We start from the raw sequence: 23,865 nt of genomic DNA, 5'->3' as shown, positions 1-23,865 counted from the left end.
AAAAAATAATAATAAATAGGGCTGCTCTACACTGGAATAAAGTTAAGTTGAAAGATCCTAGTTCAATATATATTCATGAAGTAATAAAATTTCTTTAGGATCTAACCATGAAATGAGTTCAATAAAGCAAGTATAACATAAATCAAATTTCTACGATAATACAACAAATAATAAAGTCCTATAGATTTTAACATAAAAAATAGCTATGCATAAATTGCTCATATTATATGAATAGCAAAGAATAAACTCAACATCATAAATAAGATGTGATGTCCTGTGTATTGTCCCAACAGGGAGGGTCACACCCATGTGGGGTCACTAGAAAAACAAAATGACCGCCATCTTCCATTTAGACCCGTAAAGTAGGGCTTATATGTTGGATTTTTAGAAACTTCAAGAGGAATGAGTGTTATTTATATAAATGTTTGGGAGTGTCATCTCAATAAATCTCAAGGAATGTTGTATTAACCCTAATTTTAATTATTATAATATATGATATGATTTTGACATAAGCTTATATAATTTTAATGTGAATGTTTTGGTGACAAGAACTAAATGACTAATTATTATATAATTCTAAAACTCTCATATATTGTACCAAATATCTTACAATTTCACAATGAATGATTTTTTTTTTTAGACAGGCATGAGTCATAACTTACGTTAATTTTTTGATACTTTTAGTTAATTGTAACTTATTAATGGCACAAATTGAAATAATTAAAAAAAAAAAGAAAAGAAAAGAAGTTAATGGTTTTAGTTACAAATTTTAAATTTTAGAGTTTAATTTAGGGAGGTTATGTAATTTATAGAGTTCTTTAATAAATGCTAGCCACTTGGTGCAAGAAGAGTGCACCCACTACAGAGGGGATCATGATACACATGTTATAACTCTTTGACGATTTCATACCTCTATAATTTTTTTTTTTTTTTTTGATGATTTACCTCTATAAATTATTATTGGATAAAAATTTGAAAATCGGACTATTACATTACATATATTTGTTGCTCTTAATGTACATGTCAATTTCATGTTACTCAGATGTTATTTGTTGCTATTTGATCCACAATATAATTTTTAAGTTAAAAGAATTTAAATAAATAAAAAACTTGAAATTTTTACAATTTATAATAAGATAGTTACTGATTTTCGATCATCTTAATATTCAGCAAATATGGAGGGTAGAACTAAATAATATTTTTTTTTGACAAAATAGATAGAAAGAAATAATATAATCCAATAAGGGTGATGTTAACATCATATAGAGTTACATCTAGTGTAACCTTTTTGAATGCTATGTCACTCCATAACTCATTATTAGATTAATATTTTTGACAATTCTGTTGTTATTTTAAATTGAAATAATGAAAAAAAAAATGTCATTACTTAATAGTTTGATATGGAGGCTAAACTTGAAAGAGGTGGAAGCTCAAATGAATACAATGTTATAAAATGCATTATTTAGCAGAACCTTATGCATTCTCACATGAGGTCTCTAATTGTATATATATATATCTATATATATACATACTAGTTATTGGCTCGCACGATTTTTTTTTTTTCAACTAATTATAATATATATATATATATATATATATATATATATATATATATTTTATAGGCAAACATGTTATTAAAAAAAAAAAAAAAAGAAGTGTTTATTTGAGAAGAGATGTTGTTATTATTATATACTTAGGCTTTTTATTGTTATTTTATGTGGTTTTCTATTAATTTAAGTTTGACTCTGATTAGAATGTTTTGTTTATATATATATATATATAGGGCAAATGCTCAAATAAACTATAATGAATATGTTAAAATATAATAAGTAAATTATTTCAACAAAACAATGTAAAAAAAAAAAAAAAAAGTCTAAACACCAATAATTAATAATAGAAATGGTATTAGATTTGCCATATAACAAAAAAAAATTCAATTATAACCTTATCTATGGAGAACATCAACAATTTTATAGAACTTCATCAGTATTAAGATAAATGGTGCGGAAAGTTTTGTACCTCTTCTTTTATCATTAATTAAAAAGGAAGTTTCGAAATAGAATTCTATCATCAAGAGAAGGGAAACTCATGGATTCCATATCTCTCTCTCTCTTGGCTTCAAAATTTTGTTGAATTTCTCAGTGACTTTCTATCTATGAAGAACATCAACAACAATGTTAAAAAATAAACTTTTTTCTATCTATATTATTTATCAAAGAAAATAGGAAATAACCTCAAAAAGGAAAAGAAATTTGATCAAATATAGAAAGGAAAAGATAAAAATAACTTGAAAAAAAAAATGAAAAGTTAATAAAGCCATACCTTTTTTGTCAGGATTCTTTTGTTACAATTGGAGTTCATTGTATTATATGTTAATATATTGTGCAATTATCGTCTATTAATAAAATTTGAGGTTTTCATTTTTTAGTTTTTTGAGAAGATGAGTAGGCGTAAGTTACAATACTAAAGAAAATGAGGAGTTATGATTTACAAAAGATGATAACAACTCATTGATTTTTTTTTTTAAGGGTAAATTACATGGTTAGTCCCCATTATCTATACCATATTTCAATTTGGTCTCTAACCTTTTAATTGTGTCAATTTGGTTCTTAACATTTTCAGTGTTGTGTCAATTTAGTCCATATTATTATATCTTGGATGAAAAAACTGATGTGTTAAATAGGATAATAAAAAATTATTTTTCCTGTTACACCAATTGGCAACAGTACCGCCACGTTGATAAAAATAAAATAAAAAATAAACTCAAATTTTCTTTTCCTACGCGAGTTCATGTTTGAGAAAATTCTAAAATCGCTTATCCTCTCTCTAGTAAGATTAAATCTCCCTAAGAGCTAACTCAACTAGAAAAGAAAAAGAAAAAAGTCATGATTTTCCTTGATTTGTAAAGCAACGATGGTTAAAATCTAAGTCTAGGAAAAACAATTGGTTCATACGAAATAGATAAGTATTTTGGTTTCTTAGTTGGATTTGTTGCAAGACTTTTACATGTTCATTGCAAATCTAGCTTGTTGACTTAAATTTATTTTAGGGTTGTTAACATCTGTCTAATGATTAGTTTGTGGCTTACCGGAGAGTCCTTGGGCTGCCTCTACTCTCTGTCTAACTGAGAGGAAGAAAATAAAAACAAAGTTTAATGACATATATACTTTAATGCAGCACCAAAAAAAAATGGTCTAATCAAATGTATTGTGAGTCTTCAAATACGATCTGTAGCAGTTTGGTGGGTTGTCATGTTTTTTATTAGTGCTCGGATTGTAGGCCTGATAATCCCAGAGAGATTGTCAATCCAAAAATGGCTTCGTCATTTCTCTCTCTCTCTCTCTCTCAAATTGGGCCTGCTCAGACTCAGAAATCAGAATACTGATACTTGGATTCTAACAACTAATCAAAAAATTTTAAGAGCTTAGAGGCTGCTAGAAGATAGGTTGCGTTTCCTTCACTTCTTTATTTTCCATCGATGTTGAATTGGATCTCATGGTAATTTGGATAGTCATTAGATAATTTTGCATGAGAGTGAAGATGAGGGAGAACCGGAGAAGAGAAAGAGATATAATATAAGAGAGAGAGAGAGAGAGAGAGAGAGAGAGAAGGGGGGGGGGATTTTAGGATTACATAATAAAAAATGGTAAATTACATAATTAGTAAAAAAAAAATATGTAATTTACCAAATACATTTATTTGTCCCAATTTCAGTTTTAACCTACTAAACTTAATGCCATAGATTCAGATTCACAGTTATTGTTCTCTCTTCTTTATAGGTCTGAGGCAGAATGTATCCAAGACATTGTGGAAGTGATATTAAATAAATTGGATAATACCTTCTCAGCACATACCTTCTCAGAACTAATAGGAATGGAATCCCGAGTTGAGAAATTGAAGTCACGCTTAGCTATGGAGTCAAGTGATGTTCGCATTATAGGAATTTGGGGGACTGGAGGAATGGGTAAGACAACTCTTGCAAGAGTTGTTTATAGAATGGTTTCCAATAAATTTGAAGCTTGTTGTTTCCTTGATAATGTTAGGGAAGAATCTAAAAAATGTGGTTTATGCAAGTTACAAAAAAGACTTTTGAAAAAACTTTTGATGCTAAAAAAATTGAATGTACAAGATGTTGATGATGGAGTTCAAATGATCAAGAAAAGGTTACATAACAAAAAGATTCTTCTTGTTCTTGATAATGTAACTGAATTAGACCCATTGAAGAAGTTAGCTGGGGAAATTTCTTGGTTTGGTCCAGGTAGTAGAGTTATGATAACAACAAGAGATAAGCATTTGTTAGAGTCGCATAAAGTAAAAGAAATATATGAGGCTGAAGTCTTGAATCAGGAGGAAGCTCTTCAACTTTTTAGTTTGAAAGCTTTGAAAATGGACCATCCACCTAAAGATTATGGGAAGCTATCTCAAGCTTTTGTAGATTATTCTAAGGGGCTTCCTTTGGCCCTTGAAGTTTTGGGTTCTTTCTTGTTCAAAAAAAGCATTGATGAATGGACAAGTGAACTGGGTAGGCTCACCGAATTTGGTGAAAGCAAAATTCTCAATGTGCTTCGAATAAGTTTCGATGAACTGCAACCAATACAGAAGGAAATTTTCTTAAGTATTGCATGCTTTTTTAATCACAGGAATCAAGATGATGTCAAAAAAATACTGGACTGGCTTGGGCTATATCCTATAATTGGATTAAGGGTTCTTATTGATAAGTCTCTCATTAAATTGCATGAAAATCGATTGGGGATGCATAATTTACTGCAAGAAATGGGCCGAGTTATAGTTCATCAACAATGCCTTGAAGACCCCGGGCAGCGTAGTAGATTGTGGTCATTTGAAGATATCGACAATGTGCTAACAGAAAATATGGTAAGGGGTTATTGAAAGAAACTAATAAGCATATATCTTATTATATTATCCAACATAATTTTTTTTATAAATAATAATGGAGTTTAAATTATATTAGTCTAGTAATTAGACATTTTATACTAATCCCTCCTATTTTTATTATTAGGGAACAAAGGAAATTCAAGGCATAGTGCTAGAGTTGCATAAACAAAAAAATGTAAAATGGAATCCTGAGGCCTTTTCAAAGATGCAAAATCTAAAATTGCTTAAAATTTGTGGTGTTCAACTTATGCATGGTCTCAAACATCTTCCCAGGAGCTTAAGAGTTCTTGATTGGAGAGAAGACCTTTCAAAATCGTTGACATCAAGTTTCCTATCAAAGGTAATTTAGGTACCCTTATACTACTTTCTTTTTTTTAATAATAAGTTTGTTTGTAGAAGCTAATTGTTTTACTCTTTTTTTTTTTTCTTTTTCTTTTTTGGCTTTTAACAGTGTTTTGAGAATTTGAAATTCATTGCTCTAAAGCTTACTGAAGGCCCAGACATCATTAACCTCCCAAATCTTAAGAGTTTGGTTCTTCGATATTGTACAAATTTACGTAGGATTCACCCATCAATTGGAATTCATAAAAAGCTTACTATTCTTGATTTAGGTGGGTGCGAGAACCTCACAAGTCTTCCAAGCAAGTTTGAAATAGAGTGTCTTACGGAACTTAATCTTACTTGGTGCTCAAAATTAACAGAAATTCCAGAATTCGGGAGAAACATGAAACGTGTACGCAACCTTTATTTAGGTTATACTGCAATTACAACACTACCCACGTCAATTGAGCATTTGACTGACCTTGAACATTTTAGTTCAGGTTGTTGCAAAAATCTTGTGCGTTTACCTGATACCATTTTTAATTTAAAGTTGGTTAGAAAAGTCTATCTCTGGGGATGCTCAAAACTGGATAGACTGCCAGAGAACCTAGGGAATGCCAAAAGTCTAATTTCGTTGAACTTGATCGATACTGCTATCAGAGAGGTCCCTTCTTCTATTGGTCTCTTAAAAAATCTTAAAGAGCTATTTATCACTGGATGTGAGGGGTTATCATTGCCAACAAGTCCTCATCCCATCAACTTGCTATTCTCTTCTCTATCTCTATCACCTGCGTCTTCTTTGACCTGGTTGTGTTTAGATTACTGCAATCTCAAGGCAATCTCCAATGATATTGGTTCCTTATTCTCTTTGGAAGAGTTGCGTCTAAGTGGAAATGATTTTGTTTGCCTTCCGGAAAGCATCATTCGACTTTCGAAATTGAAATGGATGCACTTGAATAATTGCACAAGTCTTCGATCATTGCCAAAGCTTCCATTGAATATTGAACGCGTTGAGGCAAAAGGTTGTATCTCACTGAAAATGTTACCAGATCCATTAAAACCAAGCGATTCATTGGAACCATCTCTCAATCTTCAAAATTGCTTTAAATTGGCTGACAATCAAAGCTGCACAGACAGGTTTATCTCAGGGATAAAAAAGTCCCTCAAGCTCTCTCCCTCTCTCCCTCTCTCAGTCCTAAAAGAGTCATATAACATTGTTTTTCCTGGAAGTGAAATTCCTGAGTGGTTTAGCCACCAAATCATGGGGAAAGAAGTGAAAATAAAACTACCTTCTCATTTGTGTATGAACGTGGGAATTGCTATTTGCGTTGTGTGCCCCACGCTTTACTATTCGTTGATAGCCAATGGAAAAAGAATTTCTATTTTCAGTATCACAGCTGATCAGGCTTCATCAGATCACCTTCAGCTAGTCTATGTGACTCCTCAATTCTCCGACAAGGAATCAAATAAATTATTGTGGGAAGGTGACGTGAATGGATTCAGTCAGATTAGAATTAAAATTGAACGTGGTGATTTTGCTAGAGTGAAGGTAAAAAAATGGGGGATCCGTATGATATACAATGAAGATATAGAAGATCTTGACATGGATGTTCTCCATCATAATTTCGACAGTTTGTCAGTGGAAGTGGAAGGAAGCTCTGATTACAATATGGCTGGACCCAGTGGAGAAGGAAGCTCTGATTGTGAGGAGTCAAGTGAGTACGAGGGCTGCGATAGGGAGGAATCTAGTGAAAGTGACCTTGATTATTAGTCAACATTTTTCTCCAGTAAGTCACTGTCTTTCCTCTTAATTCAAGTTCTGTTGGTTTCCGCATTCTCTTTTTCTTTTACTATACATTTATTAATGGATTGCCCACCACATGTTTGACTAGAGTTGTAAATGAGACTCCTAACGATTTGACAACAAAGGACGGCAAGAAAATGCTTTTGTTGGTGTTTTAAAAGCATGCTTTTAATGTGAAGTGAGTAAACATCAAAACTGGAAGTTGCTGCCAAATCTCATCTTAAATAGACATATCTTTTTCCTTTGCATTTTCTTAGCTAGACTTCTCTTTTTCCCTATTCTATTTTTTCCTCCCCAGGCATTTAGGAGCTTAACAGAATATATATAATGTCAAGTTTGAATGGAAAGGGTGTTGTAGCCTATCACATGTATTGCCTCAATCTGCAATATAATTACCTCATTTATCTGTGATATTAATACTTTAAAACTCATTTTATAATTGCTCTTTAATTATGGAAGTGTTTGACTTATGATTATTGTTCTTTGGCTCTTGATATTCTTGAAATTTTCCAGGTTTTTTTCAGATCATGACCAAGGTCAACCACCCATGCCCATTTCACATGTTCATCTTTATAGTAATTAGACCCAAGCAGGCAAGCAAGTATTTAACAAGATTGAAAATGGGAGAAGGTAGTATGCTTAGATTTGTAAACCCCACTTTACTTGTTATTGTCGTTTTGATGCATTACACCTACAATTTAAGTTTTGTCACATTTTCTTCATTGTTTTGCCATTTTAGCCTGATTTATTACATCTCATAGTAAATTGATAATATACCTTTATAGACATCCTAGTATATACATACGGTTCCAATTTTTTTGCATGTCAATAAAGGGGTGTCTTATGAAACTGTTTAGTTTCTATAAATGTCGTGGTAGATGTGCTACTCAAAGATACTTTTAGCCCGGGTGGAATTCTAGATACGTTTGAAAACTCTATAGCCAAAATGATTCTGAGAGAATTTTACAAATTCATGTTTGTGTTACTAACAAGCTCATAAGGTCTCATTTTAAATCTGGTGCTTATTTGGTTGAAAAGGATACTGGCTGTTGCTTAGCAGAAATCGTAGAAACCATGCCAGCAGGTCCTTTTTTGATCTCACTAGCACAACCATAAGTGAAGACCTTGAGCATTGGAGCCATTTTGTAGGTTACAATCACCTTCTAAAATTATTGTCATTTTTTGGAGGATTTTATTGAATTTTCTTCTTGTGAGGGCAGAATTGAGAAGACTTGTGAGGACTTTTTTCCTGTGTGTCAAAGATGCAGAAACCTTAGACCTTATTTTTTTCCCTTGTCATCTAGAGAAATCTGGTTTGGTTTGATCTGTTCATTAGAACTAATTTCATTCAGCCTTACTTGATTCAGGCATGGATGAAGAGAAATCAGGGCAATTTAGAGAACTTAAAGTACTTCTTGTTGTCTTTTGTCTCTATCTTATGGTATATTTGGACTTATAGGAACAAGGCAACCGTGAAGAAAGAGCCTTTCTCTGCCACTAATGTGGCCATGTTTTTTAAAAGTTTGTTTGATTTCAATGTGCAGGGTAACTAACAGTTCAAAAAACAAAGAAAAGCCTCAACAACAGCAAGAAAAGCAAATCCAGACCTTTAGAGAGGGTTCAACTGCAACCAATCCTGTTGGAGGAGAGCTGCAAGGGTAGGGGATGGAAATAGCGGGGATCCAATTTCTTTTTTAAAAATAGAGAATATGCATGTCCATAGCTGCTTGTGAGGAGTCAAGTGAGTGATTAGTGACCTGAGATTTTTTCATTGTAAGGAATTTTGTGAAGTGACCCAGAAGGTTGATCAACGCTTTTCTCTCTATCGCCTGTAAGTCACCATCCTTCTTAATTTGAGTTTTGTTGGTTGATGCATCATTGCTTTCCCTTTCCTTTGGCATATACTTGTACTCTTTTGGGTTAATTTTAACTTCAAAAAAGTTTCTTGCTAGCTGTACCTTAGTTAATTATTAGCACTTATCCAAACTCCCTTCTGGTTTGTTTAATCAAAAAACACAAAGCAAGCCTCCTAGCTAATTTGATACACATATAAAAAACAGAGTCTTATGAAATAAACAATGATTAGGGTCATCTTGGTTTAGTGATTGTGTTACTTGTTTGTGCTGGTTGCCCCCTTGATGTTGGATCATTGGACTATTTCATGAGGTGAATCTGTCACATGGCCAAGAGACAAAAAGTTAAGTGCAGTCCGTTGTATGCTTTTTAATTTCTCTTGTCATTGTTTTGAAATTTTTCAAGGTGCAAAAACAATATATGCATGCCACTGCAAACATTACAATCAAAATTATTTTTTATCTCATTACATATTATATATGTGAAGTCATGCATAGATTGCAGTCAGAATGATTAGTCTAGCTAGGGGTAGCATCTAGCTTCCTCCCTAGTTAAAAGTTCTCTAAAGTTGTGTACTAACCTTCAACCAAAGAAAATGCTTCTTTTTTTTTTCTTTTTTCTTTTTTCTGTTTAAGAGAACAACTGCGTTTTCTGTTCTAGTTCTTCTTCCTTTTATTTTTTATTTGCTCCGAAAATTCTTATGAATTTAAAGTATGACAACAGTTATATAACTTTTCCCCACTCCACTTGCTATTAGCTAAGACAGTCAGGATTCCAATTCTAAAATGTACAAACTTTACAATCAAATGTAGTTATAAAATTTAAAATCTTTAGCAATGAGGAACTTGATAATAACTTTTATGAGGAATTAGTTTGGATATTTAAAATATCTGTAAAGAACAAATCATTAAAACAAGTTCTTGATACATCCAAATATCAACATTATTGACAATTGATCGTATCGGAATAATTAGTCTTCCTAGAGGTAGTGTCTAGCTTCCTCCCTTGTTGAAGGTTTTTTAGGGTTGTTTACTAACTTGAAACCAAAGCAGATGCTCTTTTTCTGATTAAGAGAATAACTGATTTTTCTATTCATTTCTTTTTATTTTTTGCTTTTGCTTTTCTCTGAATTTTTATTATTTAAAAGTACGACAACAATCATAAAGTTACTAAAATGACTTGTATTAGCATGTTTGAGGACATTGTTATTGCAATTCTCATAATGCAACAATCTTTAGAATCAAATCATGGTTAGTGACAGTTCAAAATTTTCAACCATGAGGAGCTTGACCATAACTTACCTTAATGGGGATTTAATTTTGATATGCAAAATTTCTTCAATGACCAAGTCATTACCATGTTCTTGATATATCCAAATATTGTCATGTTGTTGACAATTGATCAGTTCATTGATCAACAGTGAAAGGTCTGCATCAGCAGCAGTAATATTCTTGGTGAACTGCTTAAACTATCAGCATTGGGAACCTAAGCTTGTACCTATATATTAATAGATTTGCCATCACCAACTAATTGAGAAGCTCTCACAGGAGACAATCTTCAAAGTTAAAAGCATTTAGTCCAATTTTATGTGTCACCAAAAAAATGTTGTGAATGACTGCATATTACTCAATTGTTAGACCTGTCTTGTCAGATCTATGATTTACCACAAGAGAAGTGCGTTTGGATCTATTACTAAATGACCTTAGCCATCTGATGCCTTTATTCAATGTTGGGAAATCATCAAAGACTTCATCTTCCCATGTAATGCTTGTGAAGAAGAATTGGTGAGACCTTTATAATATTTGAATTTCATTTTTAAAGTGTCATATATTTCTTCCTTTGATTTCTTATTTAGATATTTCTTTTGTTCATTCTTTCTTCTCCTTCCTCTTTTACTTCAGAGATTTAGGAGTTTAATAGGTGCCTTATGACATATCTTTTTTCTATTGTGCTTTCTTATATATATAATTTAGTAGACAGGTACTACCACATGTAAATGCCCCGTTACTTTTTAATAGTAATAGTTTAAAACTCTTTTTATACCTAGTACTGCTCTTTAATTGTTTAAGTTTTTACCAAATAAATTTTGTGCTATTTCCTCTTGATGTTCTTGAAGTTTTCTAACTTTTATACCTTTAACTCTAAATGAAATTATTGACTGAAATTTGTACTTACCTATATCAGATCATGAGCAGGGCAAAACTGTTCATGCTCATTTCACAGGATAAAACAAACCAGAAGACTTGATCTCCATAGGTAACTTAGCTTGGCTACCCTATCAACGTGACTCAACTAGAATTAGAATCAAAGAATAATGGAAGTTAAACCTGAGCCTACAACAAACTTAGCCATAAATTACTAACCTAATTCTCTGGTGCATATTCAATCAGGCAAGCAACTGTGCAGAAAAGGTTGAAAAATAGAGAAGCTATCCTGCTTTGATTGGTAAGCCCTGCTCTAATTGTTATCGTTGTTTTGATGCGTTACATCCAGAATATAAGTTTCATATTTTTCTGCTTGGTTTTGTCTTTTTAGCCTGATGTATTGTATTTTGTAGTGGAAAGATCCTACAGTTTTATTTTGATGTGTTTTGTCTAGAATTTAAGTTTAGTCATGTATGTGTGTGTCAATCTTTTTCAATAATAAAAAAAATATTATTTTGCTAGGTTATAAAAACCTTACTTTAGTAATCCCTCAATCAAGTCAAAATAAGCTACTAGTATTAATAGGTATTTAAACTTATCTTTACACTTTGGCTTGAAAACAGGACCTGATTAGAGAGCTGTACTCTCCAGAAGTAGCTGCTCAAATTTTAGCTATCTCAAGCTGTGGAGTTACTGATAAGATGCTATGGCCTCATACAACACAACATAGTGAGTGAAACCAAGTGTCTTATGCAGTGAGGAAGACAATTTCGATTGTTCATTCCTGAAGCAAGTCTTGCTTGGGCTGTATAACCTCAACACAGTGATGTTTGAGGGTGCAAAAAAGTGTACTTATCATATGTTAATGCTCAGTAAAGCTTTGTTTTGTAGGTATGCACAACATGTTGATTAGAGTAACTACTGGAGAGTTCCAAGGGGAGTGTGTCCAGTTGTGGAGGGATGGCAAGTGTTGCTGACAGTTGAGGGGCACTGGCAGAGCAGATGCAAATGGGGTTGTTTTGCCTATGTAGCTAAATCATGGGCTGGCAGATAATTTTTCAGCCTGTTCCAGTAATGCCGTATGCAATAAAGTGAAAGCTTACTGTTTGAGAAGCATATTTTCCAGGCTTGTTCTGGTTAGTGGAAGATTGGAGGACCTGTGGAAAAGAAGAAGGTTCCTTGGCAACTTGGTGCGTTGATTGAAGAACACAAGTGCAAGGAAGTTGGAGAATGCCAGTGGTGTACATTTGCTGTGTACAGGAGTCACTAATGAGGTTAGATTCCTGGTTAATTTTGCTTGTAACTCTTTTATGAACATTTTTTGGGCTTGTAACTCTATTAAAAGAGAGTTAACTTTAGCAGTCTGGATAATATATAGCCAATTTGTTTCAATAGTAGGACTTTAGAGTTACTTTCAGCAAAAATTGTTCATGTTTAGTTGATATTCTCCACATGTTAATGGATAGTCAAAATTGCCAATGAGCTGGGTAGCTCAAATGGTATTTTCTACCCCCCCCAAATTTTATACCAACAGGTAATGCTAATGAGCATGAGAGTTGGCTTGAAATGTCAATCAACAAGGCTAGTCAAATTTGGATGGCATTAGTAAATTACCGTTTCTCCCAAAAGTTTAAACTGTTAAAAAATTGTGAATCTAATCATTTAGCCATAATTTAACACTTCCCCTCACATGCAAGCTTAAATCCCTTCCTAAAAAGTAGGGCCTAACTTGTGGGGTTTTTAACATTTTAAATTAAAGATAGAGTAGAGACAGGATTGAACTAAGGATTTCGTGCTCTTATTCCATGGTTAATTACATATTCACCCAAAAACATAATAATTACTTAATTAGTAATTTATCAAACATTTACAGGAGAAAAATGTTCGTATAGTTGCAAGTTGCAACTCAAGAGATATCTATAGCAAAGTAGAAAATTACTAGATTATAAATGAATCTAGTTAAGGAAGAAGCATTGCCTTGCAGGCTTGCATTTAAAGCAGATAAAAAATAAGCTCACATTTCTCTCAGCATCTTCATCGTACATTTTGTCATAGTGAAAGGTCTGAACTATGTACAAAAGGGCAAAGATTAATAGCAACATCACTCAAAGAGATCAAAAATTAACAAACAATGCTGTTATGTATAATCCTATCTGGTGACATTTTTACTTTTACCTCATATAAATGTAAATGTTTTGCTCTAAAATATGAAAAATCAACAAACTATTCAATGAAAAGAAATGGAACCAATGAAGTCACATCATGAGAAGGCATGAAATAGATTAAGTTACTATTACTAGATTTATTGGACACCCTTTCATTAATTGGCATGTTCAGTTTTTTAAAGAACAATGATGTTATTTGTAGAGTGATCCCATTATTCATTTTAAAGAGGCATAGTTGTTAGTTTGAAAGGGTAAAGATTCTTCAGTTGATGTCAAAGCAGCTCTAATATCAATGATTTTGATGTCGATTACAAACTTTGCTTGCTCCTAGCTCTTACCTTTTTTTTCCCCAAAATACTTTACTATCTTCATTTTCAGTTTTTAACTAAGTCACCCTATCAGTTTCGAATGTATGATTAAAGAAAACTAAAGTAATATGACCTGCTTGAACACTTTCTTCCTCTACTTTACACTGCTAATACTAAATTAATTAGTGGATGTATTAGTCATAAAGTTTCCAGATTCTACTAAAGCATTTATGCGTGATACATCATGATGGAACCTTGATTGTGAATAGATAGAAAGAAAGCCATACAAATAAAAATAAGTTTATAGCTTTTCAAAAAAGTAAAACGAGTAGGACTTTATATAGCTGGGCACTAGGAAATTACACAAAATGTGTAGGAGTAATTGTCATCAAATTTGCACTACATTACTAATCCCAAAAAATGAAAAAAAAAAAAAAAAAAGTTTTCATAAAAGCATGATAAAGCATATTCATCCCATCACCACCACCACCAGCAAAAGATTTTGATTCATTAGAATCTACTCGTGCATATGTCTTACTCTCTCACATGTTTGAAAATAGTTTTGCCCCATTAGTTAATCTTTCTCAAAAATGGGTCAATGCAAGGTCAACACAAAAATTTACACTTTGACTTGGAACACAGGACCTGATTAGGGAGCTATACTCTCCTGAAGTAGTGTAGTGGTTGCTCAAATTTTAGCCACCCCTCTCTCAAGGTGAGGAGCTACTAATAAACATATATCGCCTCAATGTAACACGTGTTGATATCAAAATTAAGCAACTGTTGAAAGTGGGGGAATTCAGGTAATGGATTCTCATTGGAGGGTCATAGCTCTTAGATGGAGACATCTGTGAGAATTGAAGCTTCCTTTGAAGTTAATAATTGTTATGTGGGAGTTTGGCATGAGGACTTATTGTTTAAAACAGAATAGTGAAATGAAACATTGTGAGTGATAGTAATTGTGTGAGGAAGAGGAAAATTTGGTTCATTTATTCTTGAACTGCAATCTTGCTTGGAAGGTATTGTTTGGATAGATTTGAGCCTTAGAACTGAGTTCATTTCTCCTTGCTCTTTGAAGCGGTGGTTGGCTCAGTGGATGGAGGATCCAAATTTTCAAAAACAGGAATATATTATGTTCTCTAGATTGATGTTTAACGGTGCAAAATTGCTTTAAAGAAGTGCTAATGCTTTGTTTTGCAGGTCTGCACAAGTCTCTAATGCACAACAAGCAGATCAAAGTAACTGCAGGAAAGTACCAAGGCAGGTGTATCAAGTTGTGGAGGGTTGTAGGTGTTGCTGACAATTTAGGGACGCTAGCAGAGATAGTGTGAACGGGGTGGTTTTGGCTTTGTAGCCAAATCAAGTGCTGGCAGGCTGTTGCAGTTCTTCCATATGCAACCAAATGGCATGCAGCTAGATGCCCCTGTTCGGAAAGCATTAACTAAGGCTATACAGCTTGGTTTTTGTAGACTTGTTTCCATCATTTCTAAGAGTGGAGGAACTCCTTTTGAGAAGAAGGTTTCCTTGGCAACTTGTTGTGCTGATTGAAGGCCACAAGTGCATAGAAGTAGGAGAACTTTAGTGGTTGTATATTTTGTGCATAAGAGAGTTGCTACAGATGTTGGGGTCTTGCTGTTGCTTCTAAGTCTTTTGAACATTTTTGGACTCTACTACCAGCCAACGCTTCATACATTATTTTGTATTATAAACCATACCCAAAAAGAAAAGAGAAGACAAAAAGAAAGAAGTTAAATTAACACCTTTTCTGGACTAAAGCTAGTTGCAACTACATGCAATCATTAACATTGTAAGACATCATATAAGAGATTCATGTCTTTGCGTGAAAATCATATTCATCTCTCCTTTTAGATTCAAATAAGAGCAATTGAATTAACTATCTAATGGTTCTGATTGAGTAGCATGCTTTATTTTTTTTGGTGCCCTACAAATGGATTGTTCTGTCAAACTTCTATCAAATACAGAAATTGAAATTTCTCTTCCTTATGTAAAGGTTGTTATATACTTCGATTGTTTTTATTTTTCTCCACGATAATGCAAAATATTTCATGTGTCTTTTGGGTCACTTTAAAATAATTTTTTAACATAAAAACTTGGCTCAAATTGGCTAGAGGGTAATGATAAGAAGATAAATGAAGTTTACAATGACATACATTTTGTTTGTTAATGGAAGGTTGAAATTTGCTTAATTGATTTCCAATTTAAAAGGATCTAAGCAAAATCACCTAGTCTTTTCAAGCAAAAAAAATGGTTAATTTCTGCCATGCTGCAAAAACATGAGCATTTGGTTTCATCCAAGGTTAGGCAAAACATATTAAGAAATCTCATTAGTACTTGTTCTTTTTTTTCAATAAATATCACCAGTGAACTTATTGAAACTCTCATATAGCTCATGATGCAATTCCATTCGCAAAGTAAAAATTTTTTACGAAGGGGTTCCACTGAATTTTTAGATTACATTTTCAATCTTCAGATATTATAGATTCTCCAAAAAAGAAATATTCAGATATTAAAAATAATTTTAAACAGTTACATCTAAAATCAGCAATAAGCCTTCAACTGCCTTCTAAATCCTAACACCCCCCCCCCCCCCCTCCCTTCCTTTTCCTTTTTTATTAATCTCTTTTCAACGAACACGACGAGCTTTCTCTTCCTGTCCTATCCCTAACGATTTTTGGGCATTTGCTATACCTTCTTGATCTGCAATACAACAAATCACATAAACTACATTACAAATCGAAAAATCAGCTATTCTATAACAATCATCAATGCATTAATGGAAGGGGAACATGTCAAAGGTTTGATCACATGAAACAATATATATATATATATATATATTTTTTTTTTTTTCACTTTCAAAGAACTTGGATGCAATCATGAGACCAAGTTAGCTATAAGATCAAACCAAAATATAGACTCAGGTGAAATGTCTTTACCAATTCTGAGTTTAAAAGTTTTGCAAGGTAAAATACTTGATTGGACATTGAAAATCTCTCTAAACCAGTTGTATTCCCTGAATTTATATTTCTTAGCCCTTCTAAAAGATGTAGGAGCCAAGCCCATTGTAACTTCCAGTGAAGTTATAGACTTGATAGCATATGCATTGAAAAAAGGTTCAGACGCTCCACAAGCATACTCATTATGCTCCAGAAATTGCACAACTCTAGGTTCAGTGAAACAAATAGATTACTAGAAAATGAAAAATAAAAGAGCCAGAAGTAGCAAAAACAGAAGCTGCAAAAGAAGACTAGGAAAAAGAACCCTCAAAAGTAATTAAGAGTGACATCGTTATCTTGTTCTATAGAATTTCTAATATATACCATCTTCTCTGCTACCCATAAATGGCACAAAGTAATCAATACTCACCAAAAAACTGCGTGAAAATGCGACTGAAGAAGTTCAAGTTGCGGGAAACATTGTAGGCCATGGCAGGTGGAAGAGGTTTCACAATGGTGTCAATGCTAAATACTCGTTGAAGAAACTGCATACACAAAACTCAAAAGAAGTATCATATCACAAACTCAATTATGAACGGATTTAGATGCAAAATTATACAAAGTCAGCAGATGGAAGAAGAAAAGAGGAGTAAAGATATTATTGAGAGCCAAACAAACATAGATGTAAACTGAATAACTCCTAGCAGTGAGTGATGGATAGGCTATAAAAGTCTCAAGCAACAGAAAAACAGAACATGACAATAAAGACTATATCAATTAATTGATATACATCCTACAGACATGCCCTTGCCCATAATAACAATGTGGATATTGATGGCATTCACACACACACACACACAAAAAAAAAAAACCCTCAATCAATTTCAGTGATCTATATCATAGAAGGCACAAATATGTAACCTCACTTCACAAAACTGAGGCTTCAACCATATTAAGAATCAACTATATGAAGCTTCAATAATAAGAAGCTTCAACCTCATGTTAATTTCCTTAACACTTATAACAAAAGCTTAAACAATTAAGAAATAGTAGATTTAATCATCTAACCATTATTACAACACTTTCTCTCACAAGTGGGTCAATACTCCCCTTTAATAAGTAGAGCCCAACAGATTTGATTGTGAATTTTTTTTAATCGAGAGGGTAGAACAAAGATAGGGTTAACTCAAGACCACCTAATTTGATACTATAATAAACTATCAGATGTCACAAAAGCTTAAACTGTTAGAAAACAGTGAGCTTAATCATTTAACTATTACTCTAATTGTTTGAAACAAAATGACCAGCCATGTTCTATCAACTTGAAACCCTATATTGGGTAAAAGTTCTCTTCCACTACAAGAATAAATTTCTTCTTTCTTTCCTTCTGCTTTCAGTTTTCCCTGCTGGGTAGAAGTTATCAACCACTACTACAATGGGTTATCCCCAGTTGTATTTCTAATTTGGCGTATTATAGTAATACTGAGGTTTTGAGTAGTTTAACCCAGAGATATCATAGAGTTGCAACACATTGGCCAACTGGTAGGAGCTCACATTCCCCATTCATCCTTAAACAAATTAAAAATCTCTCATATAACATATAACTCAAATCTATTAAAGCACACAATTGAGAACAACCAGGAATCCCCCAACAATGCAAAAGGGTACACTACTAATGACAAAGACATGAACTTTAAACAACCAATAGCAAGTAATCAGGAAACAAAGAATTGGTTAAGCAAAGATACACAAATTAAACCAAGTAATCCAGAATTTTCTCAACTGGGTAACCAAAGAAACACAATTTAAAGCAAGTGGCCAGGAAAATAAGAATTGGGTAACCAAAGAAACAAAATTTAAAGCAAGAAATCAAGAATTCTCTCAACTGGGTAAAGAAAAAAAAACCAAGAAACAAAAATGAAAATCAAGAAGATAGAGACCTGGTAGTTACGTTGAAAGCTGTAGCGAAGCTGGGGGTCAATCTCGACGAGGGAATCATCATCGCAATCGTCATGGTCGTGGCGTTTGGACTTGTCTTTCTTCTTGCGAGGCACGTGCATCACTGACTCGGCTCCAGGCTGCTGCTTTGTGACTTTGAGCTTCGCGTCTTGGAACTCTTCAGTGGCTTCCTCTTCGCCCCTCCATGGCGCCGATGACATCAACTTCTTCTTCCCAATTGCCATTTTTATTCAATCGGAGTTTACACAGAGAGAGAGAGAGGTGCAGTGTTGTTTGTATAGGTGATAAGGTTTGTGTTTGGCTAGGTGGGTTATTATTGCTTGCATTCTATGTTAGGTTAAAGCCCATTCCTGTTTAGTGTAACCTTTAAATAAAAGGGAATAGTTATAGTCTTTAAGCTTCATGTTTGGTTAGGGGCATCTAATTGATGAAGTTTAATGATTTAATATTACAGATACAACAATTTTCAAAATAGTAGACTTGTCAGGTTAAAAGAGAGAGAATATGGAAGTTGAGTACTGCAATGAACCACCGAGATCAAGCGAGGAAGAAGATGCATTGGGAAGAAGTGTAAAGAAATTTAGGCTTCGTTTGGGAGTTTATAAGGGAATGGAATAGATAGGAATGGAATGATTATAAGGGAATGGAAAGGAATGGAATGGAATGAACTAAATTTAAGTAAGGGAAAGGAATGGAAAAGAATGGAATGGAATGGAATTAAGTAACCTTGTTTGGATGTTTTAAAATAAAGGAATGGAAAGGAATGAAAATGAATGGAATGTAACTAATCTTGTTTGGGAGCAACATGGAGGGAATGGAATGGAATCATTTTCTGATAATATTACTATTAGACCCCTATTTTAAAATAAAGAGTTGAATATATAGGGGTATTTTGGGAGTTTTAGTAAAAAAATCATTAAATTTAATTCCATTCCCTCCCATTCCTCCCAATTTTGGGGGGAATGAAAATTTGAGGTTTTAAGGGAATAGAGAGGAATGAGTGTTCCCTCCTATCCATTCCATTCCCTCCCACTTAAACTCTCAAACAAGGGAATGAGCTTTCCATTCCCTCCATTAAAACTCCCAAACAAGGGAATGGAAGAATATTCTAAAATGATTCTTTTCATTCCTTTCCATTCCATTCCATTCCCTCCTCCCAAACGAGGCCTAAAGAAAGCAGTGTAGATAATCAGATAAATCCACCTAGGAATGCTACTAGTTATAAGGATAGGCTTATGGGTGACATTCCTGGAGCCTATGAGCAAGCTTTCAAGTTGGATAATGTTTGGGATGATGGAGAGGAATCAGATACAGAAGTGGAACCACTCATTGAAGGAATGGTAGAAGTGAAGTTGACTAAGGAGACTAAGGCGCGTATAAGGGCCCCATGGTCAAAGGCTTTAATTGTGAAAGTTTTTGGTAGAACTGTGGGATTCAGTTATCTCACATTCAAGCTGAATGCTTTATGGAAACCTGCAACTAGGATGGACTGTGTTAATCTTGGAAAGGACTACTTCCTGATAAAGTTTTATTGTCCAGATGATTATGATAAAGTGCTTCGTGGAGGTCCTTGGTTTATTGGTGAGCACTTCTTGGCCATCAAGCCTTGGGAACCTTACTTCAGAGCCTCAGATGATTATCTTAAATCTGTTGCTGTTTGGGTGAGATTTCCAGAATTACCTATTGAATTCTATGACATGGAAGTTTTGAAGGAGATTGGCAGTGCTATTGGCCCAGTGCTTCGTATTGATTCATACATAGCCACCGGATCAAGAGGTAGCTATGCAAGGCTCTGTATACAGATTGATCTGGACAAGCCCCTAATCAATTCCATCAAGTTAGGAAGATTGGTTCAACCGGTTAAATACGAAGGTATTTCTTCTCTGTGTTTTTGCTGTGGGAGGCTTGGACACAAAAAGGAGAATTGCTGGTATCAGATTAAGGAAAAAGAAATAAATGGGCGAGCTGAAGAGAAGAGTCCGAACAGGTCTCAGGAGGAAGATAAGTCTGAGGATAGTGGAGCTAAGAAAAATTCGAATCAAGTCAGTGAGGAAACTAAGTCTGATCCTAACTTTGGACCGTGGATGTTGGTTTCAAGAAAAAAGAATTTGGTTAGAAACAGACGGCCTAGATCGTCCATTGGTAATGACGTTAAAGAGGCTGGTACTTCTAGGGGCATGAGTGTCCAAAAGGGTATAATATTTGAGGGTAATTCAGTCACTCCAAGTAAAGATAAGGTGTTGTCCACTCAATCCACTCAGTCTGTGCAAGCTGGTACTGTGAGAAACGTTCTAGACCATGTGATGGCACCGAATGAAGATTTTGAAAATCTGGAGATGAGGTTTAGTGCGTCTTGTCCGAAGCAGGGAGAGCAGGTGATTAGAAGTGATGGGAAGCTTCAGCTGGGTGTATCGGGAACAGGTAACAGATTTAATAGAAGCAACAGAGGAAAGGGTAAAAAGTCTTTGAAGAGGCAATACCTTTCTTCTTCAGTGTCTTCTCAGGGAGTTGGGTCCTCAAAAAATCTGCAGTTAATAGAGAATGGAGGGGTTCAGTTTGGGTCGAACCAGTCCGCCTTGCAATCCGAGAAGGAGCGGTTGGGCAGTCTGGCAGCGGAGCAAGCTGGTGGAGATTCCAGAAGAGGTTATTCACCAAATAAGGGCGTCTCCGACGACAAACCTGGAATGGTGCGAAGGGGAGTGGGGCCCGGCGTGGAAGGAAATATTCCCAATAACTCCGGAGAGTCGCAGAACAGGGAGATTGGCGCTGGATCATCCAGCTTGGGGTTTCACAGTCAACCCATGGTGGAACTTCATAACGGACGTGCCGTTAATCTCATGGGAGGAGTCCGAAGCCTTGAGCAAGCAGAGAAGGCCATCGGTGATGCCACACTTCGACGAATCCGGATGGGTGATTCAGGAAAGGTTATTAGTGGACCAGAGGGGCTTGGCTACGGCATTAATGGGGAATCATCCAATGTTGAAGTTAATTCAAATTCTCATCCCGGTGGAAGAGGGCAATGTGTTGATCAATTGCAAGGAAGAGGTGATGGGAATATTGAAGCACATGTTGATATGGAAACCGGAGTGGAAGCACTCGAAGGAATTGTTGAGGAGGCTGGGATGGAGTATGGTGGAAGCCGCAATGATGAATCCTAGTCGTGTCGAGATTCCGATCGGTCAGTTTGTGAAGATGAACATTTTAATGTGGAATTGCAGAGGTGCATTAAACCCGGATTTTAAGAGGAGGGTATTTGAAATGGCTGTTAATCATAGGCCGTCGATAATGGTCATTACAGAGACTAGAGTGGGGGGTAGCAGAGCTGAGAAGATAATTGAAGCTCTTCCTTTTGATGGCTTCATCACCACGGAAACTATTGGGTATGCAGGCGGATTATGGATATTGTGGAGAAAAGAAGATGCAGAAGTTAATCTGTTATCTGCTACAGAACAGGAAATACATGCAACGGTAAAGGTATGTGCATCAAACCTTTCTTGGTTATTTACAGCGATTTATGCTAGTCCTCGTTTAGCTGAGAGGAGAATCCTGTGGTCTAATTTAGATAAGGTTGGGCAATTGCATAATCTTCCTTGGTTAATGATTGGGGATTTTAATGAAATTCTAGGTGGGGAGGATAAATTTGGGGGGAACCAAATTAATTTAAATAGAGCACTCGAATTTAAAGATTGTCTGGATTCGTGTAATTTTGTAGACCTTGGGTTCGCTGGACCTAAATTTACCTGGACTAATAAAAGGCCAATTTCAGACTTGATTTTGGAAAGATTGGATAGATGTTTTGCCAATCCAGTTTGGAGAATTTTGTACCCTGAGGCGGTAGTAACTCATCTCCCTAGAACTTTCTCGGATCATCATCCTGTTTTGATAGAATTATGGAAACCTAATAATAATGGTTTGGAGCGACCGTTCCGTTTCCAGACTATGTGGTTACATCATCCGGATTTCTTTAGGATAGTTAGAGAAGCCTGGCCGGAAGGTGCTAATCTAGAAGTGGCCACTACTAATTTTACTAGGAAGGCGAAGAAATGGAATTTTGAGGTTTTTGGTAATATTTTTGCGAAGAAAAAAAGAGTGCTAGCCAGGTTGAATGGTACACAAAAGGCTTTGGCTAATAATCCTACTGAATTTCTTTTGAGGCTAGAAGACCATCTTATTGAAGAATATTCCTCGATTCTGCTTCAAGAAGAGGAGTTTTGGGCCCTAAAGTCTAGGATTAATGCTGCTGCATTTGGAGACCGGAACACTTCTTACTTTCATATGAATACGGTAGTGAGGAGGCATAGGAATAAAATTAGGTGTTTGAAGGATGGTATGGGAGAATGGATAGTTGAGGAAGAGGCGGTGAAGGAGCATATTGTAAAGGGGTTTATGAAGCTTTATGCCACGGGGTTTGAGTTGTCCTTTAGAAGCTTTGCTGTTTCTGAGTTCTCCGGTATTTTTCTTTCTGAAGCAGAGAGGAGTTGGATGGGAAGGGAAGTGGTGGACGAAGATTTGAGGAGTGGTTTGTGGGCTTTGAAGCCATTTAAAGCTCCAGGACCGGATGGGATTCATGCTGGCTTTTACCAGCATTTTTGGCATGAGGTGGGGAATTCTGTTTGTGAGGAGGTGAAAAAGATTTTCAGGGATGGTATTGTCCCGGACCAGCTTAATGAGACTCTTGTGACGTTAATTCCGAAGTGTAAATGTCCTGAGTCCCTAAATAATTATAGACCGATTAGCCTTTGCAACTCGGTTTATAAAATAGTTTCTAAGATTCTAGTGGGGAGAATAAAACCTTTCCTTAATAAGCTTGTTTCCCCTATCTAAACAGCTTTTGTGCAGGGAAGGAGAGGAGTAGATAACATTTTTGTTGCTCAAGAGTTATTCTATGCTTTGGATAATAAAAAAGGCAAGGAGGGGTATATGGCAATTAAGGTTGATTTGGAGAAAGCATATGATAGAATGGAGTGGTGTTTTATACATAAAGCCCTACTTGCTTTCCATTTCCCTCATAATTTGATTAAGGTGATAATGAGTTGTGTCACTTCCACAAAGGTTTCTATTTTGTTTAATGGTGGGAAGTTGAAAGCCTTTAATCCTTCAAGAGGGCTTCGTCAAGGAGATCCTTTGTCACCGTACCTCTTCATTTTGTGTATGGAGTACTTAGGCCACTTAATTGAGAAGAAATGTATGGAGGGAGCGTGGAAGCCTTTGAGAGCCTCGAGAGAAAATATTGGTATCTCCCACCTCTTTTTTGCAGATGATTTACTTCTTTTTGCTAAAGTTGATGAGGATGGTTGTGAAGCTATTGCGGAAGTATTGGATGAATTTTGTGAGGAGTCGGGTCAAAAAGTTAGCATGGAGAAGTCAAGAATCTATTTTTCCCCTAATGTGCAAGCTGAAGTTAAGAGCGGAGTCTGCTCAAGGTTGGGCATTCAAGCCACGGTGAATATTGGGAATTAT

General features: G+C 35.0%; 2 protein-coding genes and 1 long non-coding RNA gene across 3 annotated transcripts in view; 2 read left to right on the top strand and 1 right to left on the bottom strand.

Annotated features, from left to right (window-relative positions):
- LOC126700431 (TMV resistance protein N-like) overlaps positions 1-23,865 on the top strand; it is a 168,240-nt gene that overhangs the window by 67,124 nt on the left and 77,251 nt on the right. The window contains exon 3 of the mRNA XM_050398591.1: positions 3,780-4,163. Coding sequence (XP_050254548.1) covers positions 3,780-4,163 — 384 coding nt within the window. The remainder of the gene's footprint in view (positions 1-3,779; positions 4,164-23,865) is intronic.
- Positions 8,859-15,394, top strand: LOC126700449 (uncharacterized). Its single transcript, XR_007647144.1, has 6 exons — positions 8,859-10,659; positions 11,060-11,131; positions 11,266-11,320; positions 11,643-11,748; positions 11,911-12,293; positions 14,693-15,394. It is a non-coding gene; the product is annotated as an uncharacterized LOC126700449 (long non-coding RNA).
- Positions 15,965-18,752, bottom strand: LOC126700446 (uncharacterized). The gene is made up of 3 exons (XM_050398633.1): positions 18,387-18,752; positions 16,877-16,991; positions 15,965-16,210 (listed from the first exon to the last, which is right to left on the bottom strand). The coding sequence occupies exons 1-3, from the start codon at positions 18,627-18,629 to the stop codon at positions 16,137-16,139; spliced, it is 432 nt and encodes a 143-aa protein (XP_050254590.1). The 5' UTR covers positions 18,630-18,752; the 3' UTR covers positions 15,965-16,136.

This window comes from Quercus robur, chromosome 9 (genome assembly GCF_932294415.1).
Source record: "Quercus robur chromosome 9, dhQueRobu3.1, whole genome shotgun sequence".
NCBI lineage: Eukaryota > Viridiplantae > Streptophyta > Magnoliopsida > Fagales > Fagaceae > Quercus > Quercus robur.
Note: the sequence above shows the minus strand (reverse complement) of the source record. Positions and strands in the feature narration are given on the sequence as shown.